This window comes from Balaenoptera borealis, assembly GCF_965194805.1.
Source record: "Balaenoptera borealis genome assembly, chromosome: X".
NCBI classification, from domain to species: Eukaryota; Metazoa; Chordata; class Mammalia; order Artiodactyla; family Balaenopteridae; genus Balaenoptera; species Balaenoptera borealis.
This window is the reverse complement of record NC_138881.1, coordinates 92,707,515-92,731,594: the sequence shown is the minus strand read 5'-3', so window position 1 is coordinate 92,731,594 and position 24,080 is coordinate 92,707,515. Positions and strand designations below refer to the sequence as shown.

General features: G+C 42.1%; 1 protein-coding gene and 1 long non-coding RNA gene across 2 annotated transcripts in view; both read left to right on the top strand.

Annotated features, from left to right (window-relative positions):
- GUCY2F (guanylate cyclase 2F, retinal) overlaps positions 1-11,306 on the top strand; it is a gene marked incomplete at its 5' end in the record, with an annotated part of 89,683 nt that extends 78,377 nt beyond the window's left edge. The window contains one exon of the mRNA XM_082377796.1: positions 46-11,306. Within this exon, the coding sequence (XP_082233922.1) occupies positions 46-133 (88 nt within the window). The 3' untranslated portion in view covers positions 134-11,306. The remainder of the gene's footprint in view (positions 1-45) is intronic.
- The window catches only part of LOC309620846, a 589,684-nt gene that overhangs the window by 481,006 nt on the left and 84,598 nt on the right, over positions 1-24,080 (top strand). The window lies entirely within an intron of this gene.

The following is a 24,080-nucleotide window of genomic DNA, read 5'->3' as shown; positions in this document are numbered from 1 at the left end:
CACACTCTCTTCGTTAACTATTTTTGCGTCTCTCCTGCCCCGCAGGCAAGTGGGCCATGGCCTGCAACCAGTGGAGATCGCAGCCTTCCAAAGAAGAAAAGCAGAAAAGCAGCTGGTGAGAAACAAGCCGTAAGGTAATGGCCAGCAGGAAAACAGAGCCCAGGAACTGGCCAAATATTCAAAGCTGGGGCTCCCTTTGGCATGGGTGCCAGTCTCAGCCTACATTCTGTTGGCAGAGTGTGATGGAGTTGGTGAATTTCCAAGCTCCACTGAGTTGTGCAAAAACCTTGTGGGGAGGCCTATTGCAGAGCAAGCTGCATCTGAGGGAGGTCAGCTGCCCCGGCCTTAGAGAGATCTTCGCCTCCTCACTGATAACGTATTTGAATGTTAATGAGGCTGGCCTTGTTATCCAGTTATCAGGCAGGTGCACCCATCTGTCTCATTGTCGAGCACTTGGGCCTCACGGTGAGCCACCTCTGGTCTTTAGAGACTCACCTCTATTTAAGCCGCACAGCAATATTGCAACGACCCCCTTTTCCCAGGATCTATTGGCAAGATCGTCTTCGAGGGGATGCTTATGTCATTTCCTCTGCAGGCCCCGCCCAATTGCTTCTGAGGTTGGTATTGCCAACCAAAATAAGACTGGCAACTCCTTGACTGCCTGGCTTGAATTCAGGACAATTTCCCTCATCCCTCCTCCCCTACTAGAAGGGTATCATTCCGAAGCAGCAACAACAGCCTAATTATCAAGAATTCTCCCCATGTATTTATCTCTGAGGAATCCATTGCTTTATTGGGCTCCTGGCAGTATCTCTTCTCTTCTTTATCTTGCTTTCTTATTCTCTCTTTCATGGAGACACTGACCCTCAGGCCCATTGCTCTCTCCACATATCCTTGGAAATCACACAATTCTAAAGTAAACATTAGGGCATCTCCACACACTCCTGCTCCCTTGTCTTTTTAACATGTTCCAGAATAATCACAATTCCAACAGCAGCTACCAAAGGCATCCACATTCTTCCTATATTTCCACTAGCCTTTGTTGACTTTGTCAGCTCTCGATGACTGCTTTTCTCCTAAGAAAACCCAATGCATCCTCATTTCTGTGACTATCACAGGTACCCTCTATGTGTCATAACATTTATGCTTCAGAAAGCTTCTGTACTGAGCATGTGGCCCCCTGCACCATCCTCTGCCACCCTGCCACCTGGGACCTGGCTCTGTTCTTTCCTCCTAACCAATACAAGCAGATAATCAACTGGGACACACATTCATCCAATCTCCAAGACATTCTTTCCTGTGGGGAAGGAAACACCCAAGACACACAGCACACAGTCAGTCTCTGTCTCTGCCTCTGTCTCTCTCTCACAGCAGGAAAGGGTTTGGAAGCTCTTGAAGGGTTTTCCCTCTGGCAGGGCGGCACAGGCACTGGGGGTACCTCACAAGAACCTATCCATTCCTAAGAATGTGTTGGAGTTTGCAGCAGAAAACACTGCAGCTGACTCGCCGTCATTGGCTGTGTGTTTGGTAGCACTTTCCCAGCACTGGAGATGGATATAGCTGAGGCCATTTACACTCACTCATCTGGATCCCCTTGATAGAGGACAAGATTCCGTGGGCTGTGCATCTGTGAAACAGATTGAAGCCAATTGGCCCCAAAGTGGATTTGACCTCTGATCCTGGCCTCATCAGCACTTGTGCTTTAACCAGCGTGTTAATTGACCACAATGGCCTTGGCAGGCTGTACAAATCACAAAAGTCCTCAAAAAGAGCCCCCTTAACAAATTTCAGAAAGCTTGACCTAAATCCAAGAGCTCCCAGACATCTCACTTACCTTTCATTAAATGTCCTATGTTGATGCCACCGACTAACACCACCTATTCCAAAATGTTTCCAACTTTCTATGAATTTTCAGGCTGACTCTTAGTGAGATAGACTCAACTTCTAAAATACCCACAAGATCTAGGAATGCCTCACACGCACTGCTGCTACCAAGAGAGCCATTGAGGAGACACTTGAAACCTTGAGAGAGCATTGTGGTGTCAGACAGGGAGGAAGGAAAGATGCTGTGAAAGGGGGTATAGCTTTGGCGAAGTGACTGCAGGGCTTGCCTTTCAGGCTGCGCCCTGCTGTCTACCTAGTAGCTCCTTCCTCCTGTCCTCCAATATCTACCGCTCCCTAAAACTTCCTAGAGGTTGTCACTTTCCCTTAAATTTCACCAACTGGGGTTCATTTGGGGTTGACAAGCCTCCTCTTCCAACCATAGGTATACATTTTGGAGGGTAAGGGGCAATTCATCACTAATATCATAATGAAGGTGAACTGAGCTAGATGCTCAGGAAGACTGGGAAGTTTCATTTTCATCAGGACTAGGAGAAATGAAGAAGTTGGCCCTTTTGAAGAATGAAGGATTATAGTGGAAGGCTTGGGACAAGACACGAGCAATGGATCCCTAGGAGGTGTGTGAAGGGTGAAACAAGTATGAGGGTGGAAAAGTCAGTTTAGATTCCTCTACTTTAAAACTTTTGCTTTGGGTTTTCCTTGGACCCAAAGAATGGGAAGAAAGAATGCTTTTCCTTGTGCTCTCAGGACCTAGGACCTCAGCCAGAGCGCTAATATAACTCTGCTTCATGGGGGTTAAATCAGCCTTTGCGTACTGGCCTAGAAACCTGACCACCGCATATGTAACACAGTTTCTCTGCAGCAAGGCATTCCAAACTCCAAGTCATTGACTTATAAATGTTTAGGACACATCTCATTAGTAAGTTGAGAATTACCAATGTATTAATGTGCCTACTCTTTTTTTGTTAAATCTATAAAAACCTTGTAAATAGCAACATTATGCAATTGTAAGTATGGAATCCTGACAAATGTAATAATGTTTATTTGTTCAACGACCCAGGAAAGTTTAGCAATTTGCAAACTGCTGGTGGAGTAGCATGATGTTGCAGGGCTTGGAATCATTCATATTGAAATCCTGTGAAAGGCCTAGGATGGAGAAGGTGTACTTACTGTTTTCTCTTTCTCCCACCCAGGAACAAAGGGCTCCAAGATTGACATCTTCTCTTGGTGAGGCAATGGAAAAGCTCACTCCTGTTCAACAAATTGTTCTGCCTGGGCAAGAAATTAGCGAATGACTATACCTCTGAGGATGATGACCAATGTCGAGGGTTATTCAAGCCTAATTCCACTGTAAGGGGGCCCCTGGGAAGTAACTTTAATAAGCTTCGCTCACTACACAGCTATCACCAAAAGGCCATTTGAATGTATACTACCATGGATGTGAACCCTAAGGAAGGGCAGAGAACCACCTCCAAGTTTAGTCATTCTAAAAGAGCAGACCCTATTTGGACTAAGATAAGAAGCTCTCTATTTTCACAGAAAAAAAAAGTAGGAGGCACTTTGTTTTCTTTTTCATTTCGTTTGAATCTCTAGAAAGTATTTAATGAGCACAATTTATAACTCAGATACTGTGAGATTAGTGCCAGGAAAAAACATCTTCCAGCAAACATACATCTGAATCCCAGTGCACTGTGACCTCAGTTGGCTGGAATGCATAGGGAAGAGGAAGGGGGAGAAGAGTCTGGTTAACTGTGTTGTTTGGATAACTGAGGGCTAAGAAGAAGTTCCTTTGTTTTCTGATTGCTTATTACTCAAAAGCTTTCCAAAACTGTCATGGTCTCTTTTCTTGTCTGAGTAAGGAGAATCTAGGCAACACAGTTGAATTGTCCTTGCTAGGTGAGTATCTCACTGGGCCTCAGGGTCACAATCGGAACATGACGGAAGAGATGTAAGAGATATTGTTAGGGTAAAAGATATAGCGGTCGTAGATTGACTCGAGCAATTCCCTTGCAGTTTGGTACTTTCCCTCCCTTCCCCTGTCCACCCTGCTTTTCAAGCCCCTACCCCTGCCCTTAAACTAAATCCCTTTGAACATTTGCTTTTACTTTATTCTTTTAGTTTTCCTACTTTCAAGGGGTTATTGGCAGTGGATTGCCACAGTCACATGGACCGAAGCAATAAGGCTTAAGTCACAGGCATGTTTAAAATAGTTAAGCAAGCTTTTCCTCTCTTTTATTATAAAAAATAATCTCTTTATTAAAACAGCTGAACCCAAACATATCAGCCAGTAAAGCAGTTAATTCTTTTAGAACAAGCCTTTTTAAAGAAAGAAATGCCTAAGGTATAATTTGATACCTTTCTCACTAATATTTAATTTTTCCATTATCAGCTCACCCTGAATCTGAGCTTAGAGTCACAAGCTCTTCCCAGCATTTTTCCCTCAATCTTCAGTCAAAGCGCCCTTGGACTACTCTCTTCACAGAAGCTCACTTCTCTCAGCCTCAGGGTGGTCTATTTACTATACTAAAGCTGTTCAAGAGGATGCAGAAAAGGCTCAAGTTGCCTTTCAATCTCCTCGAACTGAGTTTCTAATCCCTTTTTCTAGACATGGCAGTGGAGGAGGAGACATGAAATATCATCTTCTACTGGTGGCCAGGTTCAGTCAAAAGCTGAACTTTTAAGACTTCTAGAAAGAGGCAAAGCCTGAGGGATGTTTCAAAGAAAGGTACCAACTTAAAACATGACTTTACTTCTCCTAGAGGAGGTGGTACTGCCCTCTTATATGAATATGGAAGGATTTTGGGGGGGCAAGGTAGGGGGAATGAGGCTGCAGCTGTAGGTGCCATGGATTAGGATTCTCCCAGACATCGTGTAGTGCTTTAACCCCAGGGACTGTCTAGCCCCTGGGCTGGCCCTGTAAAGTGACCACTGACCAGCCAAAGTCTTTTAGTGAGCCATTAAGATCCACTGAGTGTGATGGCTAGCTCTGTATCGAATCCTACCCCCTAGTTCCCTCTTTGGTATTTCTCTAGTCTAGCATGCCAACCAAGCCTACCTTGTCTGGCCTGCTAGTCCTGTCTTGGTCATGATCACATCTTCCTTTGCTTGATTCTATCATGAACCTCTATCTAAAATCATCCATCCTTTCTTGGATTCTTTTCCATTAAGGCCTTCTGCGTTGACCAAAACTAAGCTTTCTTCAATTTGCCTTAGTGTTTTAATTATTTATGGAGAAGAAAAACACTCTCTACTTTCATGTACCATTTGATTTATTTAGTGGAGTATAGCCTGATTCTTATATTTCTCTACTCATCTGTCACTAATAACACAGGAGCTTGAGTTGGTGGTTAAGAGGGACCAAAATGATTTTTTCAAAATGATGTTTTCCTAAGTAAACTATATTCTTTGTGCAAAACAAAATATTTAGAAAACAATTTAAACAAGGTTTTCAAACAGCTATTTAAATCAGTTTCACCACATCCCTTATATCTGCTTGTTTTCTTGTGATTTGCCTCTACTCAAAATGGATTACTGGAAAAAGAAAGCCAAATGCTGATGAACTTCAAGTTGGGTTCTGCTTACTTGAGGTTTGACTGTACTCTACAAACGTAATGTAACAGAATGGTCATCCCATGGGGGATTATTTAAATCTCTTTAGATTTTTTTTCCTTACTGATCTCAACAGCAATACATGTTCATTGTAGAAAATTTAGAAAACACAGAAAGGCACAAAGGAAATTGAAATCGCTCAAAATCCCTTTAGATCATTTATTCTATTTTATCCTTCCTGTTTGGGCTCACTTCATAGATTATTGCATGTTATTATAACATCCATCCAGCCAAAGAATACCTGAAGTCAGCCTGATTCTCAAATTAGTCCACTTTACTTTTATTTTATTTTATTGCTGGCAGTGTTACTTATATTTCTGGTGGCGGAGGCTGAATCTGTTTAGATTGTGGGCAGCTTTCAGTGATCCACTTATTCCTTATTTCACTCGATGTAGCTAAGCAGCAGGAGATAGTAGATGGCTATCTACCTCATCTGTAACTTTGTTTACTACACAAAACTACTCTACCAAAAAGTGTTGTTCCAAGGACTCCCATTCTGCCTACCTTGTCTTAGACTTAGTATAAACAACTTTATTACCAAGCTACTCATCTCATCACATTCTTGTCTTTAAGCCAAGTGGAATCAACTTGCAAGGAGTGGGAGGTGGCAAACGGCCAAATGGTAATACTTCGTACACTGGGTGGTCACATCTATGTGACATCAAACAATTGGATGTAACTTGAAAACTCAGTTGAATCAAGTAAGCATTAATTAGACAAAAGGCCACAATGGATCGGCCCTTTTATTTTAGCCTCCTCTTCAGCCAAAGCTAGTCGACTTAATCAAGCACATTTCCCACCTGGCTGGTTACTCCTAGCCCATTAAAATAATGGAATCTGTGCAATACGATTCTCTCTTACCCCTTCTCTGGTCCATGCCGTCTTCTCAGCTCAAGATGACTGATAGGTAGACTACAGACATAGACACAAGGTACCTTTTAAAAACCTACAATACACCTGTTATTTGTATGTTGTTTGGGTTTCTCTGGAGTGGTTTGTAAAAACTGTGTTATCTTACCTCCTTTCCAGTTTGGATTTGCTGCAGGACAAGCAATAGTGGATCTCTTTCAAAGAGGCACTGAGAGCAGAGGTGACTATTAATCTATATGCTAACTTTGGCTCACTGCAAATTAGAGTGGCTCCAGATGCCACTAAAGATTTTTCAAAGGTGACCTAATTCCAAGCAAATGAATGTGTGCACATAGAGTTATAGACCTGGCAGGGCCCTGGAGACCATCAACCGTGTTGAAATGTGGAAAAGTATATTAGGGTCCAGAGAGGAGAAGCCATCTTCCTAAAGTCACCATCTAGTTAGTAAAAGAGGAACTGCTCTTACTAAGTCAAAAAGAGGTCTGAGTTACCAAGGACAACCCTTGACCCTTAGGAACACTCCTTAGAGATCCTGGGGAAAGACCCCTAAGTGTACGTATGGGCATAAGCTTGGCAGGAATACTTTGGTTTGGGGTGTTTTGAGCTAGGTGACTGTATTGACATCACAGTCGAGAGAGAGAGAAAAAAAAATGCAGATTCCTTGGTCATTACATCACCTTTATCATGCAGACAGGATCTCATCCAGAACCATACATGTTCCTAAGTTGATTTGGCCCAAGTGGATGGAAAACAAACCTCGAATTCTGCCCAGCCTTATGGATTCATTTGTGAGTTGAAAGCACATGGTCTTAGTCCTATTTATAGAATTAAAGTCTCAGAAATACCTGAGAAGAGGCCTGACTTCAGAGGACATCTTAGGAACATTTTCACTGTGCCCATCATCCAAATAAGAGCTCCAGTATATGGGGAGGGAAGTCAGAGGAGAACCAAGCCTGCAAACTTCAAAGCGAGATAAGAACCAATTCTGATTATTATTGTTGACAACACCTTTCTCCTCCAGAGCCATGAAATCTGAGTTGTGGGTACAGTTCTGTACCCAGTGGGAATAGTCTGGCCAGGGAGGGACTTTGCCCCTGCACTCACTGGCTCCAGCTACTTCAGGGTGATTGAGCCCAGCATGGGAAGTAGTCCCAGGTGAATTTCTCATGACCATGCTTTTCTGGAATGAGAGATCAAAGGAAAAGCAATCGCTCCAAGCAAATGCTTAGAATCCTCTAGGGGACTAGCTGATGGAGGTAGGTTCTTTATAAGTGGCAGTATATTAACTTAATTGGGACATATTTGATGTGACTAAGAAGCAAGACCTGCTTGTTCTTTTGGGTATCCCTTGGTCCAGGAGCAATCTAGGGTCAGATTAAATTCACTGGGATGGTTGTGAGTCTGCAGAACCTGTCTCATAGGTCAGACTTAGGTTGACTTGGTCTCTTGTCCCCAAAGGACAAATATTAACATGAAATATCCTTATTTATGCCTATAAAGTGCAACACTACTTTAATGGTTTGTAGTGACAGTGTTCCAAAAGGGTGTCAAAAGATGGTTATGTTACTCCAGAGAAGTAAATTTTTTCCCTCTCTGTGTATATCTCTATCTATATTTCAGTGTACCTTTCTGGGATTAAAGCTCAGATCTTATAATCTTCTCTATCCTCTTTCTACAGTTTATGCTCTAGCCCAAACCTAGTGCTTGCTCTTTCTCCTGACCTTTTCTGAGTCCATGCCTTTATTCATGCTTTTCCCTCTACCTGAAATTCCCTCTGAATACCACCATAGGAGGCCAATCCTTCAAAGTCTAGTCAAATATCACTTTCTCCAAAAAGCCTTCCTTGTTCCCACTAGTGATATGTCCCTATTTCTGAAGTCCTGTAATAATTGTACCTATACTTCTTTAATGGTTATATAATATTAACTTGTTTTCTAGCTATTTGTATATTTGTCTTGTTGTCTCTACTATACTTCATTCTACAGAGGAAAAAAAACAAATGTTACAAGCTTCTTTATGGCAGGAACCATGTTCAATTCATCTTTGTACTCTGCACAGTGTCTGACATATATAAAAGGCACTCAATAAATATTTGGTGAATGAATAAATGAATGTTTCTATGCCTCTCTGTATATCTTTCCTCTGTGCATTTTCATCTCTTTTCCTTTTTTATTTAATGTTTTTCCGGTGTTTCCATCCATCTGTCTATCTCTCACCACCCTTCTCTATCTGTATCTCTATATAAATTTATACATATATATATATATATAATTTAATTAACCATTATAAAAAAATATATTTTGTATTTGTTGTGTTTATTAAGTTGAGGTTAAATATCTTGCTTTTCATTTGAAAAGCAGTAGTGTTTTTATATTCCCCTCATAAAATTTCCAAGAGGTAAATTAAGTCACATTTCTATTATGCCATTGTTGCTTAATCTTTTTTTATCTTGATAGCCACTGTCTTTTGATAGCAAAAATGGTCTCCATTCATGCATTGAAAAGAATCCAATTATTGTTTACTATGGTTTTCTCTTAAGGCATTGAGAGGAGCCAATTTTAGGAATTATAATACTTAGCCAAGAAAAGTGGAGACTAAAGAACTAAGTGGGGGACATGATAGCTGTCTTGATATATGTGAAAGGCTACAATGAAGAGCAGGATTTCACTTTGTTTTATGTGGTCTCAGGAGACAGGATCTGAATCAAATGATGGAAGCTAGAGACATAAGGTCAATATAAGGAAGAATTTCCTAGAAATCAGAGCAGTCCAAAAATGAATGTTTGGGTCTCAAAGACAGTGAGTTCTCTGTTATTAGGGGTATTCAGATAGAGGCTGAATGGCCATGTGGTGGGGAGAGAGTAGATGATATTTCTAGGATTGTAGGGGGGTTGCAATAAATGATCTTTTAAGATCTCTTCCTACTTTGAGAGTCTCTTGGTCTATGATTCTCTAACATGCCTACTTAAAATAGACTTAGGCAGTTTTCAAATTTTAAGAACATATAAAAACAGATCAATTCAAATTAAAAACAGAAGAAAAAATTACAGGAAATAGAACTAGAAAGTTCAGACAGCCCTATGATAAATCACTGTCTTTGACCACTAAGTTTTACTCTGAGTTTCTTGGCAGTTAAGGTAAAAATGGAAGAAAACAACAAAATTGAGTCACATGGTTCTCTGTTGAGAAAAAAAAAAAAAAAAAAAGCCTGTGAGTTCATCTGCCCAGCTTTTTTTCCCTGCCACTGAATTCTAAGAGGAATTTATCATGTAATTCCTTGTATAATAGGTAGTGTTTATTATAATGGACAATGTGGTTTTACAAGAGATACAGACATAATCTTCAAATGGAAATGTCTTTTCTTCCCCTTCGAAAAAAGGGGATGTGTGTAAGCTGTGAAATCTTAAGCCGGTAAGAGCCTTTTTCTGTTGGAACACTAAGGTATTATGGTTAAGGTAAGTTGCTTTCTGTTGATCTGCCTCAATATGGAGACCCAGAACAGAGAACCTAGAAGAATGGACAGTTGACACGATCCTTATCTGTTCTCAAGTGTCTCCTGTATCAAGTGATCCTTTGGATCACAGACAATTCATTGTTGAATTCTCTGAGGGGCCTCTCAAGGAGGATTGAGATTAGGAGCCTAAAGGTTTGTGGTCTTTGCCAATTACTTGCTGGCAAAGGACAATAGAGATATGCATCCTGGTCCTACCTACCCAGTAGGGATGCCGTGAGGATGGAAGAGGAGAAAATTGATGTCAAAGCACTGGGGAAAGTTACAATATCTAACCAAATGTCAGGGATGAGGGATAGTGCTATTGCCACCAGACTGCATCTCACCAGGGCCTAGGCCTCTGGCAGGGCTTTGGTAGTTAGCTACTGGGAAAAGCCAATTTGTGAGATCTGCTATGAAATGTCATTGCATATCGACAGGGGCAAGGCATTCAACCTCACAGAAAGATGATTCTGTGAACTTAATGACGCTTTGATAGAGTAAGGACCCTCGTTGTCCAGTATCAGAGTAGGTCTTATTCAAAGACATAGTCTAGCAACCAAAAGTAATTTCAAAACAATTCAAATTCTTGTGCTAACCAAAAACCATGAAGGAGATTCAGAACAACTCGTTAAATTCCCCTTTCTCTCCTGTGTTTTTTTTTTTTTTTGCATCATATTCCACAGGTCTCCAGTGTCTCTCTCTTCAATTTATCCACCCCACTCCCAACTTTCCCTGGACCTCCAGGCAGAGCAATTCTCTTTTCTCAATATTTTCCTCTCTCCAAGCACTTTATTATGTATATTGGTTTAGAAATGCAGCCTAAATCCTTTCCCCCTGCCTCTCATGTATTCTTGCTCTCTCTTCTTGATTGTGTGTAACAAAAGGCCAAAGATCAATTTTGCTAAACATAGGAGGGAGAGGTTGGAATAGCGAGAATCCGAGAAAATAAAACTCAACTTCTCCTTGATGCACTGGGAGAGGGAGAAGATTGTTAACATATACACATGAATAATTTTTCACTCCATCACACCATGACATGGAAATTTAGTCAGTTCCTCATTATGGACAGATGGATCATCAGAATAACTCACTTTAACTCTCTTTTGTTATTAACCCAATTTCTCTTGTTTTTCACTCTAACTTATAGAATAGATTTTCCCACAAGAGTTGGAAACAAAAACCTTCGGAAACAATAGCTGATTATCACAAAACCTTCTTGTGGATGAGGTGAGAAAAGGTACCAAGCCTGGTGGAAAGGCTGGGGTTCCTCTTGGACTGGTTGTATACGTCATTCCAAGAGATGTCATCTTCAGCATGTAGAAGGAGAAAGGAGGAGTTGGCTAAACTTCCCAATGCTTCCTATGTCTTCCCTTTGTAGTGCAGCTTCAATATTTGACTTGTGGTATGAAATCCCCAAGCATTAGGAACACCTCTTCAAACAAAAATCCAACCCCAAATTCTAAAGCCAAATGTAAATATTTTGGTAACTGATTGCACCAGTCATACTTCCCTATTTTTTTAGTATATGTGCTGCCGAAGCGAGCACCATACTTCCCTATTGGCAAAGATTCTGGCTAAGAGAAAGAAAATTGAGTTGAAAGCACCGTAAAGGTGTGGAGAAAACATCTTCATCCTCTCATTTATGGCTCTAAAACACTGGCTACAGAGTTAAAGAAATGCCAGCTTCTGTACATTTTAGAAAGGTAAAGAAGTATACACTATGTATAGATTTCTTCAAGATTCTTCCCAGATTAACAATGTAGGGGCTTCCCTGGTGGCGCAGTGGTTGAGAATCTGCCTGCCAATGCAGGGGACACGGGTTCGAGCCCTGATCTGGGAAGATCCCACATGCCACGGAGCAGCTAGCCCCGTGAGCCACAACTACTGACCCTGCGCATCTGGAGCCTGTGCTCCGCAACAAGAGAGGCCGCGATAGTGAGAGGCCCGCGCACCGCGATGAAGAGCGGCCCCCACTTGCCGCAACAAGAGAAAAGCCCTCGCACAGAAACGAAGACCCAACACAGCCCAAAATAAATAAATAAATAAATAAATAAAAGTGCTTTTCCTTAAAAAAAAAAAACAAAAAAACAATGTAAATCACTTTAGTAGTCACTCTAACCTTGCTATTTCATGTAAGTCATGGGATGCTGATACCAGATGGGATATGCATTCTGATTTCATACCAGTATTGGCACAATGTCTAAAGCACTTAGCAAAGGCTCTGGCATGTATTAATGAAAAAGCAGGTCAAGCTTAACGGTGATGAAAATGATATCTATCCTTAATCACCTACCCAAATATCTCGCCTACAGACTCCCCAATATTCAGTTTTCATACCTTGTTTTTTTTTTTCATGGTGCCAATAAATAGACTCATGTAACTTCAAAGGAGGAAGGGACCTCAAAGATCATTTAGTTCAACTTCTTATTTCACAGACTGGTAAACTATTCCCAGAGAAGAAAGTACCCTCTCTTAGTTTGCACAGCTGGTTAGTGGCAGAGCTGGGACTAGTACTTCCTTTCTCCTTGTTTCAGGTGCATAGTTACTGTTAAATTCAAACACTAGCTGTCGGCAAAATATCCACTATTGAAAAGCCACCAAGTGTCCTCAATAACTTCTGCACTTCACTTCAATATATTCTGACCCCTTTCCATTATGAAGCAGACGAATCATTAGTGATTAATTAGGTCTTCATATGGCACTATCATTTCTAGCCTGCTCCATGATCTTGCATTTTCTCCCTTCGTCTTTGGCACCGATTGAAAAAGCTACACAAACTATTTCTTGGACGAGCTCAGTTGGTTAGTTATATCACATCAGTAGAAAGGAAAGGCCTCAACTTTTGATTATTTAGTCTACACTCTTAAGAATTTCCTGACTTATACTTTCTAAATGGACTTAGTCTTTAGACCTTACAAGGAAGTAAATCATACTTATGTGAATAATGTATTTATTCAGTGTTCTCCTCCCCCATGGGAGAGAGGCTTGAATTTGCCAATCTATGGATCAGTTTAGAATCACATATCAACCAATTAGTTTCCAAATCCACTAACCCAAATCTTCTGACTGTGAAAGGTTACAACTAGAACAAGAATCTGCTAAGAGCTGCCAGATCTCCCACATAACAGTTTTTCAGACTAACTTGTTAAAATAATGCCTTCATGATATTAGGTTACCTGATTTTGAAATTCCACCTTGTATTTATGCCAGTGAGTTCTAATTCACTTAATTATGACACTCACCAGAGTGGTATTATCTATCCTGGGAAAGAGAGAATTGAATGTATTCAAAGTCAGTTGTAGGCAGTGGCGACAGTAACTTCAATGGAACTGCAGTTCTGACCTGTCCTTCTTTTCCCTTATAAATATAAACTTAACTTCCAGAAGCATGATTTAACATATTGAATATTAACCAGTAAACAGACTATTACCCAGAGGTCTAATATACCATTCGCTTACCTGACTGCAATAGAACAATTTGGAATAGGCAGTTGTCTAGATTCTGTCCAAGGTGTTACTCGTTAAAGTAACTCATTGGTTAATCTGTATCCTGTGAGATCAGCTGGATATTCATACAGCCTGGTGACCCTGAGAAAGTGCTTGGAAGTTTCTCCAGTCATTTTTTTCTTTTATCATAGTGTCAAAGAGGTACTGGCAAATGGGCAATAGTTGGAGTTTCTTTTCCGCTTCTTTTCCAATCCCATCTCTGAGCCAAGGAATCAATGCAAGGATGACACATATGGCAAAGAGATCTGGGAAAATACTCTGTTCATCAGGTCTGCAGAAACAGCCAAACCAGATAAATCGTTTCCAAAGCGTATTTCCGCTTTAGCTCATCAACCTTGGAGTAAACATCAACTGTGGCTATTAAGTCCAGGCATCATTAGCTTTCTGAAGAGCCAGATAACCTGTCATTTGCAGATCAGGAAATTGCTAATCTATTCCTTTTAGCAGAAAATCTCATCATAATCAAATCATCACTATCACTGTGTACCTACTATGTGACAGAAACTGTACATACGTGATCTCTCCCGATCCTCACAACAGTCCTGGGAGGCAGGTGCTATTATTAACTCCAATGTTCAAATGAAGAAACAGGCTCAGAGGGGGTAAACAAATGCCCAAGGCCACAAAGGTGGTAAGTGGCAAGTGGAATCAAAACCAGATTCACATTCTACTATACTCAAATGAGGCAAAATTATCCAAGGAGACCAAAATAACATTTTCACTGCAGACTTTGCAAGGCAGTGGACTATTTGGAATTCTGAATTCTAGGAATTTATTTCCCACTTGAGGGAACAGTTTCCTAGCTTTGAGGCATGGTTCGACAGATACTTGATGGATGAGGCAGCTACTGGAGAACACATAAGGGTGGGGGGCAAGCATATTCAGCAAGCAGAGGTAGAGTGTGTGCTCCCTGTGTTTTGCCTGGCTGGGTAGGTAGAAATGAGTTCCTTCAGAATGTGAAACAAAATAAGCAAACACAAACCATTAAACCACATTGCTCTTAACTGAAATTTCAGCCTGTTAGAGAGGTTTTGTTTTAAAGCATTAGTCAGAAGAAAAACAATCTACTGAATCAAAATTTTTAAAAAGTTTTATATCACTAAAACCATCAATGCTTCAAGACGGTCTACCTTTGCTTACAGAAGGGGCCTCTGATGGATACTGAATACTGGAATTTGGATGAAACCAAACCAGGAACCAAATGCCAGCACTAGCCACACTCATTTGCTAAGCCGTACTTCACCAACTGAAGCCAAATATTCTCACTGAACTGTGACCTGAACCAAAGTTTGTTGTTATTGTTTTTCTTTTCTTAACAAACAGTGTATTTATTCAAACTGGAACCAATGCTGTATATTTTCTGAAGTGACTGAACCCAAACTAACACCGAACTTCAAAGTACATAATCTTAATATTAAACCTGAATTTAATTGATATACATGTTAGTCCAGTCAGTTTCAGTCCTTGACTGATGATGCCGCTGAGATCCTAGAGTTAGAGCCCTACTCTGTGTTTAGAGAGCTCAGCTCTGCTTTGACTGAGCAACTCGGTCAAGACCCCTGTGTCACGTTACCCCTAAACTCACCCACGTTCTGAGAGAGTATGAGCAATAGAATAAGGTGGAATTGTCTCCTTTCAAATACAATAGGATGCATGTGAATGTCACTATAAGATATGAACACACAGGGCTGTTTCTTAAACATACCGTGTATATTCTTGCCTGGGTCTTTGCACATGCTGTTCCCTGTGCCTGGAAGACTTTACCTCCACATGCTTTGCTCTTTCCTTTTTTTTTCAGGTCTCTACTCAAATGTGACCTTAATGGAGAACGCTTTCTACGATTACCTCATCAAAAATAGCACCCATCATACTTTTCTTCTTCATCTTTTTTTTTTATAGCATCCAACACCACTTGAAAAATTATACTTTTTTTTTTAAACATCTTTATTGGAGTATAATTGCTTTACAATGGTGTGTTAGTTTCTGCTCTATAACAAAGTGAATCAGTCATACATATACATATGTTCCCACATCTCCTCCCTCCTGCATCTCCCTCCCTCCCACCCTCCCCATTCCACCCCCCCCAGGCGGTCACAAAGCACAGAGCTGATCTCCCTGCGCTATGCGGTTGCTTCCCACTAGCTATCTATTTTACGTTTGGTAGTGTATATATGTCCATGCCACTCTCTCACTTTGTCACATCTTACCCTTCCCCCTCCCCATATCCTCAAGTCCATTCTCTAGTAGGTCTGTGTCTTTATTCCCGTCCTGCCACTAGGTTCTTCATGACCTTTTTTTTTTGTTTTTTTTTTAATCCCTTAGATTCCATATATATGTGTTAGCATACTGTATTTGTTTTTCTCTTTCTGACTTACTTCACTCTGTATGACAGACTCTAACTCCATCCACCTCACTACAAATAACTCCATTTCGTTTCTTTTTATGGCTGAGTAATATTCTATTGTATATATGTGCCACATCTTCTTTATCCATTCATCCGATGATGGACATTTAGGTTGCTTCCATGTCCTGGCTATTGTAAATAGAGCTGCAATGAACATTTTGGTACATGACTCTTTTTGAATTATGGTTTTCTCAGGGTATAGGCCCAGTAGTGGGATTGCTGGGTCATATGGTAGTTCTATTTTTAGTTGAAAAATTATACTTTTATTTTTAGTTGTTTATTCTCTCCCACCACTAGAATGTAAGCTCCATGAGAACAAAGACTGTTTTGTTCACTGCCCTATCCCCAGTTCTTTGAATAGTGCCTAGAAGGTGGTAGGTGTTCAATAAACATTTGGGGAAAAAAGAAAAATATGACATAAGATAATATGGCATAGTCCAATGAACATAACTCTGGGAGTCAGAAGACCTCAGATATAGTCCAAGCTCTGTCATTAACTTGTGGTCTGGGACAAATCATGTTTCCTCTCTGGTGGAGTGGGACTATTTGATTCTTCTTTACCTAGTTCATGGGGATGTTGTGAGATTCAAAAGAAATGATATAGATGGAAGTCCTTGGAAAAGCAGAGGGTACTAGACTTGTGTATGTTTCCCTTCAGACTGTTGAGGTCAGGTCTTCTGCAAGGAGCCATTTTCACTTGTTTAACCTCTGGCAGTTGTCATGTTGTCTTCTTATATTCCTAAACTAAGGTAAGTTCCAGGGGACAAAAAGCAAATAAGCTACTAGTCAGTGGGCCTGGCCAGCCTTACTCCTTGGCAGAGTGTGCCTAAAGGCCAAAAGGCCAGTCTAACTGAAGCCAGAATCCAAACTGATTCTCTTTGCCAAAACTTGCACTGGTCCTGGGAATGAGCTGCACATTTGACACAGGGACTCAGAGCAATGACCTATTTGGTTCAGCCACCTCATGTGCCAGGCTGGAGGCCCCTTAATCCTTCAGGATTTGGTCAATCATCAGTCTTTCAAATGGCCTAGGACAACCAGGCGCAAGGAAGTAAGCAGTTGACTTCTTTCCTGGCATCCTGTTCTGCCCTCCTCTGGCTTGCCATGGACATACACTGAACAAGTCATCAGAAGTCACCAGATATCTTGGTGTCCTGGCAGGTATTCACCGGCTCCAAGCCCAAATCCAATACAGCTAAACAACAAGCTGTTGATGAAGTCTCTGAATTAAATTTATGTGAAAGGTGCTATAGTCTGTACATACAAAGATTCTTATTCATTTTCCATCCATCACCTGGGCATGCCTTTAGGGATCGCAGGCTGGCATGGTTACTTTGATGAAGTACGAAAACAAATCTGCTTTTCCCCAAAGTTTCAAATGAATCGACTGCACAGCCATTAGCTAATACCCCAAATGAGACTTACTACTTCATGCTGCAAGAGATTTTGAAGGCGGTGGAGTGGACAGAGTGGGTAAAAGCTGAGGTTGCCTTGTGAATAAAAGAGAAAAAGGAACATCTAAAGAGTTTTCTGATCCCTAAGGCCTCTGAGTCTAAGATAACTTAAGGGTAGGTTCTGAGATAGTGGAAAGGGGACAGGAAATAGACTTCCTTATTTTCCCTGCTCACAACCCACCCCATTCCAGCTCTGCCTCAGCCACTCATCCCTTTGGTCTTTTGTTTCTGGGGGTGGTGGGAGTAGGGTGGTGATGATGAAACAAATCCATCAGTGCCCCTCAACTGCAACTCCTAGCCCCTGCCCAGCCTGGGAGGGGCCCTCATTGCTTTGCTTCCAGCTGACCACACCCATCCCTGGCTCAGGGATCTAAGTACTCTTGGCACGTCTCCCTCGCAGGTGTCTTATGGCCTAAGCCTGCCCTCCTTCTTCAACCAGTTTAAATTGGCACCAAAATTACATTCACAGATTAAGTTACTTTAAATATTTTAAATCACAAAAGACAAACATACTTGTTGACAAATTTTCAACCAATACCAACGTGTATAAACTAGAATGGGAAAGATCCCCTTTAATCCCCCAATCTCCACCCCAGGGGTAAATGCCATAAGTGGCTTGGTACGTTTAGTTCCAGACAATTTTCTATATACTCTATGTTCAGGCAATTCAAGCAGATCATTAAAATTTCCAGGGAAATTCAATTTTGAATTCTGGTAATGCCAGATGCTACAGCCCACAGGATAATTAGGGAAGGTGAAAAAGTCCTGTGTAGCATGGCATGGCTCTTTGAGACCCCTGCTGGTGGGTGGCAATGCATGTGTTGGATAACTAGTTGGCTGTCCATTAATGAGGTGCTTGCTGAGACATACGTGGGACACCTATACCTCAGGAAGTTGTACTGAAGCAGCCTAGAACCTAGGCTGAGCATTCTTAGCTTACCCTGCAAACTCTGGGTTGTGGTTGAAGCCAAACATCCATGCCAGCCTGAGAGATAAGATGTCTTCTTGGTGAAGGTGAAATATTGATGAAACATGGATTTTTTAAATGGGTGCCTCTTACACTGCTGCTTGCTCTGCTCTGGCCCCTCTCCCAGAAACAAAAAGCTTTAGTCAACTTAGTCAACTTAGTCAATGGAAAGCTCTTAGTAGAAGAGCCTCAGACGCAACCAAGAAAAGTGACATACATACATGATGGGTTCATGGTTAGGGGTTAACCAAGCCAGTTTACTGTGGAAGGGATGAAGATGTGTGCGTCAGAGATGTTCGGAATGTCTAAGACCTTTACATTTAGTCCTTCATTCAGAGCCCCCTCCAATCTTTCACCGTCAAGCACTTTTCCCTGCCACCTCCTCACAGCCTCACAGATGCCATAAGCTGTTGTCCTCTTTGGGTCACCAGTGAAGAAGCAGGGAAAGGGTGGAGGTCAGGTACTTAACCTGTGATAAGGACTACAGAAACCCCAGCAATGGGAGAAAGAACTACTGGAAGCCAAGAGTTGCACACCCTGATGTCTGCTTCTCAGAACTGTGTTCAGTAGAGTCAGATTTTTAGCTTGCTTCTAAGTGTTCACTCGTTCACTCGTTCATTTCATTTCACCAAGGACCTGAGGAAGTTAAGAATCTCAGCTGTTCTATCTTACATTCAAAGTGCTGCACAGTGGGAAGTGACGCCTCTTTCTCCAATGTGGATAGCCACCAAGCAGCCCGGTAGGGTTGGGCTTAGGGTCTGTAAAGCTCAGGAGGTTAGAAAACTCACTGTTTTAAGAAATATGTTGCCTTGTTCAGGTAGGTCCTAGTCTAATCAGAAGGTCTAAAGCTCACTGCAGTTTGCAGCTGATAATGTATAGATCCACAGAACGGCAGAGCTGGAAGGGGTCAAACATAATATAATCTCCCTAATTTTACCCTAGACCTGGGAACAGCAAGGCACATGGTCTCATCAGACCACAGGCATGTCATCCATCCCCTCCTGTGGCTACCACTGGCCTATCAGAGATCAGAGGGCTCTGAGTCATTAGAAAGGGTCCTTCTCTTGCCTTGCAGCTTTCAGGTTTCCATTCCTCTAGGAGCTTTGTATTTGTCTTCCTTCCCAGCTCTATCATGAGAAGAAATTACTTTTATTCAGACTAGAACATTGAGCTGGGAGGATGATAATGGTCGTAAAAACCCTGAGCAACTTTCTAACCGCACCCTTTGCTATCATCAAATTCCCCTTTGGGGTGTCCCCGGTGGAACATATTATTTCTTTTAATCTTGCCAGTTGCTAGGAAGATGAGCCTAAGGGTGTGTGAGGTTCACATCACGAGGCAATTAATTTATTAATAATACTGTGGCTACCTTCAGTTCCATTAACAAACAGGCCTGGTGTGTGTGCCTTCCCCGAGGCATCTCGTTAAGCGTTTGATAGAGCAGTGATTAGCATTAGCGTCACTAATACCTGACACTGGCTGTGTTCCTGGCATCTGCCCTTTCAGGGCAGGAAGCAAAGTCGAGAAAATAAGCAGCAAGCAGAGAAAATGAGGCGAGTGAGGGGCTAGATATATTATTGGAAACAGGATGGGTAGCTTACACCAGTGCTCCCCAGAATTTAGAATTTCATAGAAGAGTACAAATCATTTAATTTGGGAATGGCATAGGGTGGTCAGCTTTTATTTTGTTAAAAAAGATAAACCTCTATAAGCAAAAATTTCCACCACTTCATTAATCAATGACACTTTCACTCCAAAAAGGTAGGAAGGACAGAATAAATTTAGAGTAAATTTAACTCATAAAAAAAAACCCTGCATTGTCCCGATTCATTTAATTTCAACACAGACCAGTAGAAACACAGTTATAGACTAGAACTGGTCCACACATTGGCTTTTGGACAGTTCTGGTCTATATGAGAGCTAACAATCTCAGCCTTATGGAGGCACCTACTTGCTGGTCTGGAGTGACACTGGTTAGTTTTCCAGAAGAACAGACAGGTATGAGGAAGGGTAAGAAAGTTCTGGGCCAAAAAAGGCAGGAAGATGGAAGGATGGTTCTTTTCACTATCCTTCTGGGGCTTGAGGGTGTGCTAAAAGCAGGAATGTCCTATGGGTAGACAAATCGAGGGTTTTCCAGTAACAAACCGGTATAGTTCCTGGATACAGCAAGGTAGCACAAGCAGACTTCCCACAGCATGGTCTTTTACCCACCCCTCCAAATGTACACACACTTAGGAGGCCCCCTCTTTTCCAAATACTGGCTGCCTGCATCATGTATTGATAGAGTGAAAGAGACTTCTACTTAGCGTCCAAACACTCAAATTCCAGTCCTGGTTCTAATACTAGTCAGTTGTGTGATTTCTGGCAAATTCCCTCCTCTCCATTAGCCTTGATTTCCTCACGGGGATAATGAGGGAGTTGGACTAGACATGTCTGTAGGCCCATCTAACTCTGTCATCCTCCCCACACTACCCCACCCCTTGCCCAAGCTGGTCTCTGTTTATTCCATGGCCGCTGCTTTGTTTGGGGTTGATGGAGTCTTTCCTGGTAGCTCATCCCTCTTTTACCAGCAAGTTTATTATCTGGTCCCTGCTGGATTGGTCGTGGAGGCTTCCTCACCCTGTTCTTACTCTTCTCCTGCCCCATTACCAGTTCAGCAAGGTCGGCTCAGGACTGCGTTTCCCCTACTGCTGTGCATTATACCACCAAAGAGTGCTTCATGCTGGGGTCTATTAGCTGAGAACCCAAGGTCACTTCACTAATTGTCCATGGCTCTCTGGCTATATGCTTTTTCTCTAATAGGCCAATTTGTCCATTTGTGATAGACAAGATTGCCTTTGGTCCAGAAACCCTTTTAGAGTGCATGACTCTATGATCCGGAGGCTGCTTCTAAACCTAATTGCCGTCCTCCATTAGATATTGCTGGAGCTGTGCTATCAAGACCAAAAGGAGTAGAGAAAGGGGGAGTTCAAACAGAGGAAAGAGCTGGAGCAGAGGAAGGAAAAAATGTGGTTGAAGCAGAAGGGTCCACTCTTCCAAGCATTATTTTCCCCCTCACTCTGTACTCCCACCAAGGGGCACTGACATGCCTGAATTTTCACCCCAGCTCTGTCACTTATTCGTTGCATGATCTCTGGGCAATTTTCTTAACCCCTCTGAGCTTCAGTTTCCCACAATTGTAAAGTTGGGAGGATGTTTATACAGATTAGATGAGAATATACATATAAAGTAGCACTCAATAAATGGTAGTTCTTGCAATTCCTTAAAGCAGCTCTGTGGAGCTCTCTATTGCTATTTAATGAAACCCTTACTGCCCTGCTGGGCAGAGCTGGCTAGTCTCCCTAGCTAGGCATGCCTATCAGAAAACAGGCCAGTCTCTTCAGAGAGGTGAAATATATACACCCAGGCTGACAGTGACAGGCAGGGAGACATCTTCAGCCTACGTATCAGAGAAGAGCTCACTGTAAGATGCTCTAGGCCTCACTACATCCTGGGGAAGCCAGACTGAAAGCTTCTGGAACCCCTTCGGGGATCACGAATCTTCACCAGGGCAAAGTGAAGATTGAAAGGGTATCTATTTCCTACCTATGTCTGGCGTATGGTGTTTTAAAAATTAATTAATTAATTAATTTTACATTGAGGTTTAATTGACATACAACATTATATCAGTTTCAGGTATACAACATAATCATAATGATTCAGTATTTGTATGTATTACGAAATGATCACCACAATAAGTCTAGTTAACATCCCTCACCATACATAGTTACAGAATTTTCTTTTTCTTGTGATGAGAACTTTTAAGATCTACTCTCTTAGCAACTTTCAAATACGGCATATGGTATTTTTAATCCTGACAGCACTGTAAGATAAGCATTACATCTGCACTTTACCATTAGAGAAAGAGGCACAGATTAGTTTCATATGTTACTGTGGCCATGGTGATGCCATGCTCTACCTATTACGTTAGCTTTGAGGTAAGGTTCATGTCCACAGCTAGCTAGTTACATCCATCCTTCTGTGTGTGTGGGTTAGGAGGTAAGGCACTTCCCTAGGGGCCAAACACCAAGATGAAAAAGGAGGCACAAAACCACAGACATAAACACGGGCAGAGGCAATCCTATGTGTTCACCAAGTCCTGTTTAATTTTCCTCTTTCTGGGCTCACAGGAAGGTTACATCTCCCACCCTTCCTTGCAGTTAGATGGGACCCATGTGACTGTGTTTTGGTCAGTGGTATGTGGAAGAAGTGATGTAAACTACTCCCTAGGCTGGCCCTTAAAATATTTCACAGGAACCTTCAGCCCTCTCTTCCCCTGCCGCAAAGAGCTTGGAGCCCCATGTTGAGATGGAAAGAGCTTGGATCCCCACGTTGCCCAAGTTGGAGGAGAGCCCCTGATGACTCTCATCAGATTTTATGTCCATATGAAATAAACTTTAGTTGTGCCAAGTCACTGAGATGTAAGAGTCTATTTGTTATTGTCGCATGGCTGATCTTATCCTGACTAATGTATATATCAGTCATATATAGTTAGAAATATATGCATACTCAAAAGAGTAGGTAAAGAAAGAGATGACAGGGGAAATGGTTTGGCCTCTCACGCATGGGGGAATAGATGAACGACAACACGGATGGGAGTAACACAGGTTGGGGAGCCAGTGCAGGGGGTTTGTGAAGATCAAAACAACCTGAGGATGCCTAGCCCTCTAAGCTTCCTGCTTCAGGTAAGAAGAAACCTTATCTTCAGCTCTTGCTGAAGCTGCTCCCCCATCCAGAAAGACAGAGCAATGCTGGGAGAGAACATTCACAATATCTTAGATTAGGCTCACACGTTAATCGCATCCTGGTTGAGCAGATGCTGATATTCAGCAACCCCTTGAGCTAAAAGCAGATCATTTAGTGTATTTTCCCTTAAATCTTCCTTAGAAGAAAGGAATTTTCCTGTTTTATGTCCTAAGAATAGACAAAAAGAAGTCTCATCTGGCTGGGTACCATGGCCCAACCCATTCAGGTTGTCCTCTTGCTCAGAGGCCCCAAATGTTACACTGGATAGTGGTCTCTACATGCCATGCCAGGTATGCACATCTAGCCCCTGAACTGCCAAAGATCTACGCTGGGGCAGCTGTCCATGTCTTCCCCTAAGCCTGGGCCATTGCCTGCCAGCAATCCAGGCTGTTGCTTTAAAGTTCCCCTAAAGCCCACATGCTACAGTTTAAGAGCATTTCCTTTCGTGCTGTTGTCAGTAGAAATGGGGAATGCCTATTACCCATTCTGGCTAATTGCCTCCACCCAGCTTAGCTTCTCCCCTAGGATGCTGAGTTAACTGCCTTTCATTAACCTAGGAAAACTTCCCTTTTTGGAAAGCCTCCCTTGGTGAGTATTCCGAGCCTGACAGCAGCTGTATTCCTTCCAATGTCTATGGAAGTCATTGAAGATTTTACAAGTTCTTGATGAAGTCTGAAGAGGAAGTGAATTCTCAGCTAGGTTGGGCCATCCACAGTCTCCCAGGGGACTGTAGAGTGGCTTGAGGAAAACCTCATCCTGGCCTATTACAACAGTGCTGCCTTGCCAAAGTACACAAGGCCAGCCACTGTGCTCTGCCTCGAGCTGAGCCAGAGCAACGGAGGGCAGAGTGCAAGAACAGCAGGGCTTCCCTGACCTGACAAGTCAGGTGGCCACACAGTCATGCAGTGAAGACTTCCAAGAACTGCCTTTAGTTTCTGATCCTAAAAGAGGTACTGAAATGAAATATAAAGAAAGGATGAAAGAATGAGAGAGGGAGCTAGGAAGGGGGGCGAAGGGGAAATGAAGTGAAATAAAAGGAAGCAAACCTTGCCTCTGAGTGTTTCTGGGCCATGACAATGAGCCGTGTTGAGATTACATCTGCACATAGCTAGACAACCAGAATGTGTGTGCCTGGTAAATTCAGAGCTCTG